General features: G+C 38.0%; 1 protein-coding gene across 3 annotated transcripts in view; it reads left to right on the top strand.

Annotated features, from left to right (window-relative positions):
- Positions 1–14,928, top strand: part of CEP350 (centrosomal protein 350) — a 144,427-nt gene that overhangs the window by 94,846 nt on the left and 34,653 nt on the right. For 2 of the 3 annotated variants that reach the window (XM_060091184.1, XM_060091183.1), the window contains exons 29-30: positions 9,842–10,053; positions 12,638–12,782. In XM_060091184.1, coding sequence (XP_059947167.1) covers positions 9,842–10,053; positions 12,638–12,782 — 357 coding nt within the window. The remainder of the gene's footprint in view (positions 1–9,841; positions 10,054–12,637; positions 12,783–14,928) is intronic. The other variant, XM_060091185.1, reaches the window with a different exon arrangement.

Raw genomic sequence — 14,928 nt, 5'->3', positions numbered from 1 at the left:
CAGGGATACAGTGAAATATTACCTCACATCTCTTAGGATGGCTATTATCAAAAAAGACAGAAGAAAAAAATGTTGATGAGGATTTGGAGAAATTGGAACCCTTGTGCAGTGCTGGTGGGAATGTAAAATAGTTGTAACTGCTATGGAAATAGTAAAACAGTGCTTCAAAAAATTAAGAATAGAATTACTATATGATTTAGAATTTCCACTTCTGGGTATATACCAAAAAGAATTGAAAACAAGTTCTCAAAGAGATATTTGTACACCCATGTTTATAGCAGTATTATTCACAATAGCCTAAAGATGAAAACCCAAGTTTCTAGGAACAGATGAATGGATAAACAAAACATGGTATGTACATACAGTAGAATATTATTTAGCCTTAAAAAGGGAGGAAATTCTGAAACATGTACTAACATGGATGAACCTTGAAGACATGTTAAGTGAAGTAAGCCAATCATAAAAGGGCAAATATTGTATGATTCCACTTATAGGAGGTACCTGAGTACAAATTCATGGAGACAGAAAGTAGAATGGTTGTTGCTGGGGTTAAGGAGAGAAGAGAATGGGGAGTTAATATTTAATGAGTACAGAGTTTCAGTTTGGGAAGGTGAAAAATTTCTGGAGATGGACGGAAATGATGGTCACACAACAGTGTGAATGTACTTAATGCCACTGAACTGTATACTTAAAAGTGATCCAGGGGCCTCCCTGGTGGCGCAGTGGTTGAGAGTCCGCCTGCCGATGCAGGGGATACGGGTTCGTGCCCCGGTCCGGGAGGATCCCATATGCCGCGGAGTGGCTGGGCCCGTGGGCTATGGCCGCTGAGCCTGCGCATCCGGAGCCTGTGCTCCGCAACGGGAGAGGCCACAACAGTGAGAGGCCCGCATACCGCAAAAAAAAAAAAAAAAAAAAAAAAAAAAAAAAAAAGTGATCCAGGGACTTCCCTGGGGGCAGAGTGGTTAAGAATCCACCTGCCAATGCAGGGGACATGAGTTCGATCCCTGGTCCTGGAAGATCCCACATGCCGTGGGGCAACTAAGCCCGTGCGCCACAACTACTGAGCCTGGGCTCTAGAGCCCGCGCACCACAACTACTGAAGGCCGCGCGCATGCTAGGGCCTGTGTGCCGCAACTACTGAACCCACATGCTGCAACTACTGAAGCCTGTGCATCTAGAGCCCGTGCTCTGCAACAAGAGAAACGACCACAATGAGAAGCCCATGTGCCGCAACTAGAGAAAGCCTGTGCACAGCAATGAAGGTTCAATGCAGCCCCCCTCAAAAAAAGGGATCCAGATGGTCAATTTTATATATATGTATTTTACCAAAAAAAAATTTTTTTTTGGCTGTGTGGTTTGTAGGATCTTAGTTCCCCAACCAGGGATTGAACCTGGGCCCACAGCAGTGAAAGCACCAAGTCCTAACCATTGGACCACCAGGGAAATCCCTTTTTTTTTTTCTTTAACCACAATTTTAAAAGAATAAATTTTTTAAAAGTCAGGAAGTATATAGGAAGAGGTCTGGAAAGACACACACCAATCATACCTGACTGCCAGTGGTTTACTTTGAGGTGTGGAAATTGGGCAGCTGAAAGTGGTTGGAGAGGATCATGTGAAATAATCACTTTACGTCCTTCTATACTATTTGAAGTTTTGTTGTTTTTTTTCCAACTACATTCATGTACTACTTTTATAATTTCAAAAGTAAGGGCAAGGGCCAAAAATGAAGATTTCCAAAATGAATTCTTCTGCAAAGACATCAGATTGGAGAAGCTTCTTCAGTGGTTTTCTCTCAGGAGGTGGTGGTACATTCATTTTCTTCTTTATACAACTTTTATACTGTCTGAACTTTTAAAATCAGTATATGTTACTTATTGAATAAAAATAAAATACGTTAAGGGGTATAAAGCAGGAATGTAGAGGATTCTTCTCTTCCCTACTACCTAAAATCATTTTTTAAGCCATTTAAAATTTTACCCACATTCTATCTTGGAGTAGATGAATATCCTTGAGGATTTTAAAAATTCCTTCCTTATTTATTCAACCATTCTGATTATACTACTCATTCACAATGTAAAAATGATCGTTTTTTAAATTTTTATTGGAGTATAATTGCTTCACAATACTGTGTTAGTTTCTGTTGCACAACAAAGCAAATCAGCCATATGCATACACATGACCCTTCCCTCTTGAGCTTCCCTCCCCCCTTCCCTATCCCACCCCCTAGGTCATCACAAAGCACCAAGCCGATCTCCCTGTGCTATGTGGCTACTTCCTACCAGCCAACTATTTTACATTCGGTAGTGTATGTATGTCAGTGCTACTTTCACTTTGCCCCAGTTTTGCCTCCCACCCCATGTCCTCAAGTCAATTTTCTACCTCTGCCACTTTATTCCTGCCCTGCAACTAGGTTCATTAGTACCTTGTTTTGTTTTTCTTTTAGATTCCATATATATGTGTTAGCATACAGTATTTGTTTTTCTCTTTCTGACTTACTTCATTCTGTATGACAGACTCTAGGTCTATCCACCTCACTGCAAATAACGCAATTTCATTTTTTTTTTATGGCTGAGAAATAGTCCAAGGTATATACGTGCCACATCTTCTTTATCCATTCGTCTGTCGATGGACACTTAGGTTGCTTCCATGTCCTAGCTATTGTAAATAGAGCTGCAATGAACATTGGGGTGCATGTGTCTTTTTGAATTATGGTTTTCTCAGGGTATATGCCCAGTAGTGGGATTGCTGGGTCATATGGTAGTTCTATTTTTAGTTTTTTAAGGAACCTCCATACTGTTCTCCATAGTGGCCATATTGATTTACATTCCCACAAACAGTGCAGGAGGGTTCCCTTTTCACCACACCCTTTCCAAAATTTATTGTTTCTAGATTTTTTGATGATGGCCATTCTGACCGGTGTGAGGTGATACCTCATTGTAGTTTTGATTTGCATTTCTCTAATAATTAGTGATGTTGAGCATCTTTTCATGTACCTCTTGGCCATCTGTATGTCTTCCTTGGTGAAATGCCTATTTAGGTCTTCTGCCCTTTTTTTTTTTTTTTTTTCTTTTTGCGGTATGTGGGCCTCTCACTGTTGTGGCCTCTCCCGTTGCGGAGCACAGGCTCTGGATGCGCAGGCCCAGCGGCCATGGCTCACGGGCCCAGCCGCTCCGCGGCATATGGGATCCTCCCAGACCGGGGCACGAACCCGTATCCCCTGCATCAGCAGGCGGACTCTTAACCACTGTGCCACCAGGGAGGCCCTGCCCTTTTTTTTTTAGAAATGAATGTTTCATTAATTTTCAGACTTCTTTTTTTTTTTTTTAAATAAATTTATTTATTTATTTATTCATTTTTAACTGTGTTGGGTCTTCGTTTCTGTGCGAGGGCTTTCTCTGGTTGTGGCGAGTGGGGCCATTCTTCATCACGGTGTGCGGGCCTCTCACTATCATGGCCTCTCTTGTTGCGGAGCACAGGCTCCAGATGTGCAGGCTCAGTAGTTGTGGCTCACGGGCCCAGTTGCTCCGCGGCACGTGGAATCTTCCCAGACCAGGGCTCGAACCCGTGTCCCCTGCATTGGCAGGCAGATTCTCAACCACTGTGCCACCAGGGACACCCCTTCTGCCCATTTTTTAACTGGATTGTTTGTTTTTTTGATATTGAGCTCCATGAGCTGTTTGTATATTTTGGAGATTAATCCTTTGTCTGTTGTTTCATTTGCAAATATTTTCTCCCATTCTGAGGGTTGTCTTTTTGTCTTGTTTATGGTTTCCTTTGCTGTGCAAAAGCTTTTAAGTTTAATTAAGTGCCATTTGTTTATTTTTGTTTTTATTTCCATTACTCTAGGAGGTGGGTCAAAAAAGATCTTGCTGTGGTTTATGTCAAAGAGTGTTTTTCTTTAAGAGTTTTATAGTGTCTGGTATTATATTTAAGTCTTTAATCCATTTGGAGCTTATTTTTGTGCATGGTGTTAGGTAGTGTTTTCATTTCATTCTTTTACCTGTAGCTGTCCAGTTCTCCCAGCACCACTTATTGAAGGGACTGTCTTTTCTCCATTGTCTGTTCTTGCCTCCTTTGTCGTAAATTAGGTGCCCATATGTGTGTGGGTTTCTCTCTGGGCATTCTATCCTGTACCATTGATTATTTCTGTTTTTGTGCCAGTACCATACTGTCTTGATTACTATAGCTTTGCGGTATAGTTTGAAGTTGGGGAGCCTTATGCCTCCAGCTCCATTTTTCTTTCTCAAGATTGCTTTGGCTATTCAGGGTCTTTTGTATTTCCATGCAAATTGTAAAATTTTTTTGTTCTAATTCTGTGAAGAATGCCATTGGTAGTTTGATAGAGATTGCACTGAATCTATAGATTGCTTTGGGTAGTATAGTCATTTTCACATTATTGATTCTTCCAATACAAGAACATGGTATATTTCTCCATCTGTTTATGTCATCTTTGATTTCTTTCATCAGTATTTTATAGTTTTCTGAGTACAAGTCTTTTGCCTCCTTAGGCAGGTTTATTCCTAGGTATTTTATTCTTTTTGTTGCAGTGGCAAATGGGAGTGTTACCTTAATTTCTCTTTCTGATTGTTCGTTGTTGGTGATAAGAATGCCAGATATTTCTGTGCATTAATTTTGTGTCCTACAGCATTACCAAATTCATTGATTAGTTCTAGTAGTTTTCTGGTGGCATCTTTAGGATTTTCTACATATAGTATCATGTCATCGTCAAACAGGGACAGTTTTACTTCTTTTCCAATTAGTATTTCTTTTTCTTCTCTGATTGCTGTGGGTAGGACTTCCAAAACTATGTTGAATAAGAGTGGCGAGCATGATCATCCTTGTCTTGTTCCTGATCTTAGTGGAAATGCTTTCAGTTTTTCACCATTGAGTATGATGTTTGCTGTGGGTTTGTCATATACGGCCTTTATTATGTTGAGGTAGTTTCCTTCTATGTCCATTTTCTGGAGAGTTTTTATCATAAATGAGTGTTGAATTTTGTCACAAGCTTTTTCTGCATCTATTGAGATGATCATATGGTTTTTATTCCTTAATTTGGTAATGTGGTGTATCATATTGATTGATTTGTGTATATTGAAGAATCCTTGTATCCCTGGGGTAAATCCCACTTGATCATGGTGTATGATTCTTTTAATGTGCTGTTGGATTCTGTTTGCTAGTATTTTGTTCAGGATTTTTGCATCTATGTTCATCAGTGATATTGGTCTATAATTTTCTTTTATTGTGATACCTTTTTCTGGTTTTGGTATCAGGGTGGTTGTGGCTTCGTAGAATGAATTTGGGAGTGTTTCTCCCTCTGCAATGTTTTGGAAGAGTTTGAGAAGGATCAGTGTTAGCTGTTCTCTAAATGTTTGATAAAATTCGCCTGTGAAGCCATCTGGTCCTGGACTTTTATTTGCTGGAAGACATTTCGTTATGGTTTCAATTTCATTACTTATGATAGGTCTGTTTATACTTTCTAATTCTTCCTGGTTCAGTCTAGGAAAATTGTACCTTTCCAAGAATTTGTCCATTTCTTCATGGTTGTCCATTTCATTGGCATATAACTAGTTGTTTGGAGTAGTCTCTTATAATCCTTTGTATTTCTGCAGTGTCAGTTGTGATTTCTCCTTTTTCATTTCTAATTTTATTGATTTACATCCTCTCCCTTTTTTTCTTGATGAGGTTGGCTAAGGGTTTATCAATTTTGTTTATCTTCTCAAAGAACCAACTTTTAGTTTTATTGATCTTTGCTCTTGTTTTCTTCGTTTGTGTTTCATTTATTTCTGCTCTGATCTTTATGAATCTCTTTCCTTCAACTGACTTTGGGTTTTCTTTGTTTTTCTTTCTCTGGTTGTTTTAAGTGTAGGGTTAGATTGTTTATTTGAGATTTTTGTTTCTTGAGGTGAGATTGTATTGCTATAAACTTCCCTCTTAGAACTGCTTTTGCTGTGTCCCATAGGTTTTGGGTCATCATGTTTTCATTGTCATTTGTTTCTATGTATTTTTTAATTTCTTCTTTGATTTCTTCAGTGATCTCTTGGTTATTTAGTAGCACACTGTTTAGCCTCCATGTATTTGTGTTTTTTACAGTATTTTTCCTGTAATTGATTTCCAATCTCATAGCATTGTGGTCAGAAAAGATGCTTGATACGATTTCAATTTTCTTAAATTTTCCGAGGCTTGATTTGTGACCCAAGATGTGATCTATCCTGGAGAATGTTCCATGTGCACTTGAGAAGAAAGTGTATTCTGCCACTTTGGGGTGGAGTGTTCTATAAATATCAGTTAGATCTATCTCGTCTGTTGTGTCATTTAAAGGGTGTGTTTCCTTATCTATTTTCTATTTGGATGATCTGTCCATTGGTGTAAGCAGGGTGTTAAAGTCCCCTACTATTATTGTGTTACTGTGGATTTCTCCTTTCATGGTTGTTAGCATTTGCCTTACTTATTGAGGTGCTCCTATGTTGGGTACATAAACATTTATAATTATTATATCTTCTTCTTGGATTGATCCTTTGATCATTATGTAGTGTCTCTCCTTATCTCTTGTAGCAGTCTTTATTTTAAAGTCTATTTTATCTGATACAAGTAATGCTACTCCAGCTTTCTTTTGATTTCCATTTGCATGGAATATCTTTTTCCATCCCTTCACTTTCAGTCTGTATGTGTCCCTAGGTCTGAAGTGGGTCTCTTGTAGACAGCATATACATGGCTCTTATTGTTTTGTATCCATTCAGCCAGTCTGTGTCTTTTAGTTGGGGCATTTAATCCATTTACATTCAAGGTTATTATCGATATGTATGTTCCTATTACCATTTTCTTAATTGTTTTTGGGTTTGCTTTTGTGGGTCTTTTTCTTCTCTTGTGTTTCCTGCCTAGAGAAGTTTCTTTAGCATTTGTTGTAAAGCTGGTTTGGTGGTGCTGCATTCTTTTAGCTTTTGCTTGTCTGAAAAGCTTTTGACTTCTCCATTGAATCTGAATGAGATCCTTGCTGGGTAGAGTAATCTTGGTTGTAGGTTTTTCTTTCATCACTTTAAGTATATCCTGCCACTCCCTTCTGGCCTTCAGAGTTTCTGCTGAAAAATCAGCTGATAACCTTATGGGGATTCCTTTGTATGTTATTTTTTGTTTTTCCCTCGCTGCTTTTAATATTTTTTCTTTGAATTTAATTTTTGTTAGTTAGATTAGTATGTGTCTTGGTGTGTTTTTCGTAGGGTTTATCCTGAATGGTACTCTCTGTGCTTCCTGGACTTGAGTGACTATTTCCTTTCCCATGTTAGGGAAGTTTTCAACTATAATCTCTTCAAATATTTTCTCAGACCCTTTCTTTTTCTCTTCTTCTGGGAACCCTATAATTCGAATGTTGGTGCATTTAGTATTGTCCCAGAAGTCTCTGAGGTTGTCTTCAATTCTTTTCATTCTTTTTTCTTTATTCTGCTCCCTGGAAGTTATTTCCACCATTTTTTCTTCCAGCTCACTTATTTGTTCTTCTGCCTCAGTTATTCTGTTATTGATTCCTTCTAGTGTATTTTTCATTTCAGTTATTGTATTGTTCATCTCTGTTTGTTCTTTAGTTCTTCTAGATCTTTGTTAAACGTTTCTTGCATTTTCTCAATCCGTGCCTCCATTCTGTTTCTGAGATTCTGGATCATCCTTACTGTCGTTATTCTGGATCATCTTTACTGTCGTTACTCTGAATTCTTTTTCAGGTAGATTGCCTATTTCCTCTTCATTTATTTGGTTTTGTAGGTTTTTACCTTGCTCCTTCATCTGTGACATATTTTCTTCCCGTCTCCGTTTTTTTTTTTTTTAATGAGTGGGATTGTGTTCCTGTCTTAATGGTTGTTTGGCCTGAGGCTTCTAACACTGGAGTTTGTAGGCTGTTGGGTAGAGCTGGGTCTTGGTGCTGAGATGAGGAACTCTGTGAGACCTCACTCTGGTGAATATTCCCTAGGGTCTGAGATTCTCTGTTAGTTCAATGGTTTGGACTCAAATCTCCCACCGCAAGAGCTTAGGCCCAACCCTGGGCTCATGAACCAAGATCCCACAAGCTGCCTGGGGCAGCAAAAAAAAAAAAAGAACAGTAACAAAGTAAAAAATAAAGTTAGACTAGGAAACTAACAGATACGTTAGGAAGAATATTAAAATAAAAATATAGATGAATCGGGCTTCCCTGGTGGCGCAGTGGTTGAGAGTCCGCCTGCCGATGCAGGGGACACGGGTTCGTGCCCCGGTCTGGGAGGATCCCACATGCCGCGGAGCGGCTGGGCCCGTGAGCCATGGCCGCTGAGCCTGTGCGTCCGGAGCCTGTGCTCCGCAACGGGAGAGGCCACAACAGTGAGAGGCCCCCGTACCGCAAAAAAAAAAAAAGAAAAAATATATATATATAGATGAATCAACACCTGGAAGGTATATCAGTACCACAATAGTAAAAAAGAGGAGGGAAAAGAAAAAAGGGCCGGTGGGGGAGGAAGGCCGTGGCTGTGGAGGGCGGGGCCTAAGCAAAGGTTTTGGTGGTGGGTGGGGCCAATGCTCAGGACCCACAGGGCTGGAAAGGGCCCTGGGGGCTGTGGTGGTTGGGGCTTAGGCTCAAGGAACAGAAGGGACCCAGGCGTGCCCCCCACCCCTGGTCTCAGAGGACAGGGTACCTCACTGGGAGCACAGCAGGCTTCTGGGGCTCAAGTGCATGGGGCACACACCGTCCTGTCCTCTCCTCCTCCAGTCTGGGAGGGCCCCTCCCCACTGACTTTCTTGATCTCCCTGCCTTCCATCGTATGCCCCCAAGGACCTACGTGGCCTGGAGGGGGACTTTGGAGGACAGGGGACTGGCCTGGGAGCTCAACAGGCTCCCTTTGCCCAAGTGGGTGGGGCAATTGCCCTCCAAAAATATATCTTTTTAAATTTTTAACTGAAATGCTTTTAGATGTTAGGTCATCCTTGTTTATTGAAGTAAAACATTCTTTGAGATATAGGTATTTCTTTTGCTAAATAAACTTATTTTATGGATTTCAGGCCCAAAGTCTTCAGTGATATTTTTGGAATTGAGTATATCACATGTTATCAGTATTGACCCAAAGTGTGATAATATAACCTAATCTTTGTGGGACATTATATCCATAGTGATAAAGAAGGAAAGCAGTGTACATTCTTAGGGTTAGACAAGTATAATGTCAAGAATTTTATGTTAAGTGTCAAAAGTATTTGTTTTCTTAGAGGAGAGGCCACAATGGACAGGAAATTCCAGAGGCAAGGCAGTGCTACAAATTCTGAAAGTGCTGAGTAAAATTCATAATATATCTCCATCAGTGCTTGCAGTTCATTCATTTTTATTGCTGTGTAGCATTTCAGTTTATAAATATACCACAATTTACTTATTTTACTTAGTTTTTGACTATTATAACAATACTACTAGTAACCATGTACATGTTTCCTGCTGCATGTATACAAGATTTATCTAGGATTTATACCTAGAAGTGGAACCACTAGATCAGAGAGTGTTTTCATCTTTGCCAAATACTCCCAAATTTCTTTCCAAAGTGGTTGGACCGATTCCATTTCTAAATGAATATATGAGTTGTAATTGCTGTGCATCTTTACATTCAGGTTGTCAGTCATTATCATTGTTGATTTTATGTTACAGATATCTTCTCTCAGTTTGCATCAGCCAAAATTCTTAGACTAATGGATATTATAGTAAATGTGATTCACTAAGTGGTGGGATTAAAAATTACATCTAAATGTAACTAGTGAAATTATGCTAAGAACAAATGTGAAGTTTAACAGATGAACATGTCCTTGACCAAGATTGTGTACTTTTTCTTGTTTTCACCCTCTCTTCTAGAAATAGTGAGTGAAACAGAATCTCCAATACCTTCCTACTCTCATCTACACAGTGAAAGCTCTATTCCAGAAGAATTGGGCAGCCCTGCTGTTGAATATATACCATCTGAATCTATAGTTCAGGAGCAGCCTGGGAGTCCAGATCACAGTATGCTTACTGAAGAAATGATTTTTTCACAAGAACTGGAATCTTCTACCTCGCCTAGTAAACATGTAAGTTAATATATATTTATATCTTAAAGCTTCTTTAGAAAAAAACCTGCCTGAAAGGTATATTATTAACAGTTATATTCTTGCTATTAAGGATAGCATTGACTATCACCCATACCTGTAACATATAGTGTATGACATTTGAGTAGAAATAAAGCTTTTCCTTGACTCCTAAAGATTTATAAATATATGAATTTTAGCTTTAGGGGCAGTTATAAAATTATATGCTGTGAAGTTTTTAATATTTAGGGGATAGGAACTTCTAAGGTTTTTAATAAAGATAATATGTGAGACAATACAAGTTCTTATTAAAGTCTGTTTTGTCATATAATAGAAACAATAAGACCTTAAACCACACCAGTGTGCCTTTTCTATAATTGAATTAATGACCACTCTATAACTCTTAATCAGAATAAAGGTAGTGGTTTCATCTCTTTAAGGCAGATCTGAAATGGATACATATTCTAAATTAGAATAATGTTCACTTTAGAATAAAAAGGTTTTCCACATTGTCCTTAATTCTGTACTTCAATAAAAAAAACTATCTGGTAAAAACTTAAGAAAGAAACTTTACTGCTTGTCTTTTAAAACTTGATTTTATAAAGTGTATGAGGGGATTAGCATAACAGTATTTTTTTATGGGAATTTGTATTTATTTTTCGCTTTTTTATTTTTTATGCCTTTTTTTAAACATCTTTATTGGAGTATAATTGCTTTACAGTGTTGTGTTAGTTTCTGCTGTATAACAAAGTAAATCAGCTATATGTATACATATATCCCCATATCCCCTCCTGCTTGCATCTCCCTCCCACCCTCCCTATCCCACCCATCCAGGCGGTCACAAAGCACCGAGCTGATCTCCCTGTGCTATGCAGCTGCTTCCCACTAGCTATCTATTTTACATTCGGTAGTGTATATATGTCCATGCCTCTCTCTCACTTAGCCCCAGCTTACCCTTCCCCCTCCCCATATCCTCAAGTCCATTCTCTAGTAGGTCTGTGTCTTTATTCCTGTCTTACCCCTAGGTTCTTCATGACATTTTTTTCTCTTAAATTCCGTATATATGTGTCAGCATACAGTATTCGTCTTTCTCTTTCTGACTTACTTCACTCTGTATGACAGACTCTAGGTCCATCCACCTCAATACAAATAGTTCAATTTTGTTTCTTTTTATAGCATAACAATATTAAATATTAGAAGTGAACACAAACATTGTTAAAGCCTCTTTGTGTTTAAAAAAAAGAATCCACCTAAATTCAGTGTGTCTTAAAGTCACTTCTATAATAAAAAGTAATATTTATTGAGTGTTTACTTACCAAGTGCCAGGTAGTATGCTGAATGCCTTATGTAGATTATCCTCACAACAATTCTTTAGATTTTAAGCCCCACTCTGAAGCTTAGCAGGCTAAGAAACTTGCCCATTGTCACAGGGGTAGGAAGTGGTGATAGCTAGGAATCAAATCAGACATTCTCACTTCCACTTGATATCAAGGTAGAAATTACACCCTTTGTAATAAATAATCTCATTTGGGCAGTCTTCTTATGCTCTTTTTCTTCCCTCCCTGCTTCCATTTCTTCTTCTTTCCTTCCATAAAATAGTACATTAGTATATTTATTTTTTTTCAGTTTTATTGACATATAATTGACACACAGCACTGTGTGAGTTAAAGGTGTACAGCATAATAACTTGACATGTATATATTGTGAAATGATTACCACAGTAAGTTTAGTTAATATCCATCACCTCATATAGTTACAAAAAGTTTTTTTCCTTGTGATGAGAACTTTTAGGATCTACTCTTTTAGCACCTTTCAAATATACGGTATAGCAGTGTTAACTATAGTCATCATGTTGTACATTACATCCCCAGTACCTATATGTCTTATAACTGGAAGCTTATACTTTTCGACCAGCTTCACCCAGTTCCCCCACCTCTCCACCCCCACCTCTGGTGACCACAAGTCTGATCTCTTTTTCTATGAGTTTGGGTTTTTTTAGATTCCACATATAAGTGAGATCATATAGTATTTGTCTTTCTCTCTCTGACTTATTTCACTTAGTACAGTGCCCTCAAGATCCATCCATGTTGTCTCAAATGACAGGATTTCTGGTTTGTTTGGGTTTTTTAATGGCTGAATAGTATTTGTATGTGTGCATGTGTGTGTGTTTGTGTGTGTCATATTTTCTTTATCCATTCATCTGTTGATGAAGACCTACCGTATGATCCAGCAAATTCAGTTCTGGATATATATCCAAAGGAAGTGAAATTACTGTGTTGAAGAGATATCTGCATCCCCATATTGAGTATTTTTAAAGTTAAAACGAATAAGGGGGTAAATATCACTGATTCAGTAGCCACTCATAGTTTATTATAAACATTTTTTTAAAACATACTTTTTTTATAACTTTTTTTCTACCTTTAAAAAAGTCAAAATCTTATCCTTAGTATATTTTGCAAACTTTTTTCACTTTTTATTTCATAAAGTTATTTAAAACGTTTTGTAAATATTATCTTCAACTGGTTCATATCTTGAATATTACAACTGTATCACAAAACAGTTCCCATTTGATTTTCTGTTTGAACAGTCACCTCCTAAAAGCTGCACATCTGTGTCAAAGCAGGAGTCTAGCAAAGGAAGTCATAGAACTGGAGGACAATGTCGTCTACCCGTCAAGTCCCATCAACACTGTTATAGTTGGTCAGATGAGTCATTATCTATGACACAGTCAGGTAAGACTAACAAGGAGGAGTTAGTTTTCTTTGCACTATATTTGAATTTCTCTTTAATAAGCTTTGTCTAACTATATGGCTGGTAAAATGTTATTCTTTGTTTCATTTGTAAAGACTTTTTTCTTGCCAAGACTAAATCGCATAATTCTTTGCTTTTCATTGATAATTATATCCCTAAGTACACCAATATGATAAATTGTTATATTCTTGAATGTTAATAGTCATTTATTCATCACACATTCTTTGAATTTTTGGTGTGTGTCAGGCACTGCTTATGTGTTCCCATAGCGCTCTGCTCTTCAACTTGTTATACCAGACAACACATAAATTGTAATCAGACTTTACACAGCAGGTTTCCCCTGCTAGAATATAGACTTCTATAAAGGAGAGTCCTATGTTTTTAACAGTTGTAGCACCAGGCCCTAGCAGGTACTTTGCATTGCACATAGTAGGTGTTTATTAAATGTTTCCTGAATGATTTAATGATGACAGTGAGGAGAAATAGGAGGTGGTAGAGCAGGGTAGCATAAGACTCAAGGGAGGAGAAGTAGAGAAGAGACTGCACATGGCAGTGGGGAGCATTATCTATTTTCCCATAACCTCTATCATACTGTAAATCTCTGTGGCATATAGATTACGAGAGAATAAATAGCCTTTACTCTAGAAGACTTGATTCAAGGCGTTGATCATGGGAGGCATATCTAGACAGACAATACTTGGTTTATGTAGGATTCTGAGGAGTATTAATACCATATTGAGTGTATGTCTTTTGAGTTCATTTTCAGTTTTCTTTTGAGAGTAGACATTTAGTAAAAGAAAAGTGAAAAATACTATTCATTTTTTGATCTTTGATTCTATTCTGTACCCCCTTTGTTTTCAATGTTTTAAACAGTAATAAATCATGGGTTTTTCCCCCATGCCCATATTTATAGATCTCCTTTATTCTTTGAATAACAGCATAATGTTTCAAAGGGTAGGTATACCATAATTTATTTAACCATTTCCCTAGTGATAGTCGTGTAGGTTTTCTCAAATTTTTCAATATTTCAAATAATGCTGTAATGAACATCTTCATTTATATAGATCCCTGTTGAATATTTCAGTAGGAATAAATTCTTAGAAATGGAATAACTGGATCAAGCCAGTAATTAAAGTTGAAGAATGTTGTCTGTCATACTTAAATTGTTTTTTTTTAAGATTTATTTATTGTTTATTGTATTTATTTTTGGCTGTGTCAGGTCTTAGTTGCGGCACGCGGGATCTTTGTTGAGGCATGGGGGATCTTCATTGTGGTGCGTGGGCTTCTCTCTAGTTGTGGTGTGCAGGTTTCTCTCTAGTTGTGGCATGCAGGTTTTCTCTTCTCTAGTTGTGACGCACGGGTTCCAGAGCGTGTAGGCTCTGTAGTTGGCGGCATGTGGGCTCTAGTTGAGGCACGTGAGCTCAGTAGTTGTGGCACGCAAGCTTAGTTGCCCCACAGCATGTGGGATCTTAGTTCCCTGACCAGGGAACGAACCCACGTCCCCTGCATTGCAAGGCAGATTCTTTACCACTGGACCACCAGGGAAGTCCCTGTCTGTCATATTTATCTGTTGCAAGTGATTAGCATTTTTATATATTTGCTTTCACGTACTCTGGTGAAAAGTTTCTGCCAGTAGAATAATATGTCAGTGGACATAAACTTGATACTTGGAAATATGGATTCTCATCATGGCTTTATTACATACTGGTGACTCTCTTTAAGTTTCCTTCCCATATTAGATAATCTTTTCTATCTGTAGCAATGGAATAATATCTTAACCATCCTTGCATGAGTTATGCGACAAGGATTAATGATAATATTTATAAGGCACTGTTTTATTGGTAAAACATATTTAAGCAAGAACAGCTTTAGAAAAACAGCTCTGAGATTTTTCAACTATAATGACATCTACCTATTCATGATGACATCATTTATATGCAGTATTTATGGAAGTGGTAAATTTTAATGTAGTGGAGTTATATAATACCTTTCTCACTTAAGTGATGGAGAGTTTGTTATCAACCAAATTAATACAGTCAGCATGTGTCAGATAATCAAACTTTTTTTTTTTTTTCTCTCACTGTTGTGGCCTCTCCTGTTGTGGAGCACAGGCTCCGGACGCACAGG

This window comes from Mesoplodon densirostris, chromosome 2 (assembly GCF_025265405.1).
Source record: "Mesoplodon densirostris isolate mMesDen1 chromosome 2, mMesDen1 primary haplotype, whole genome shotgun sequence".
Lineage (NCBI taxonomy): Eukaryota > Metazoa > Chordata > Mammalia > Artiodactyla > Ziphiidae > Mesoplodon > Mesoplodon densirostris.
Note: the sequence above shows the minus strand (reverse complement) of the source record. Positions and strands in the feature narration are given on the sequence as shown.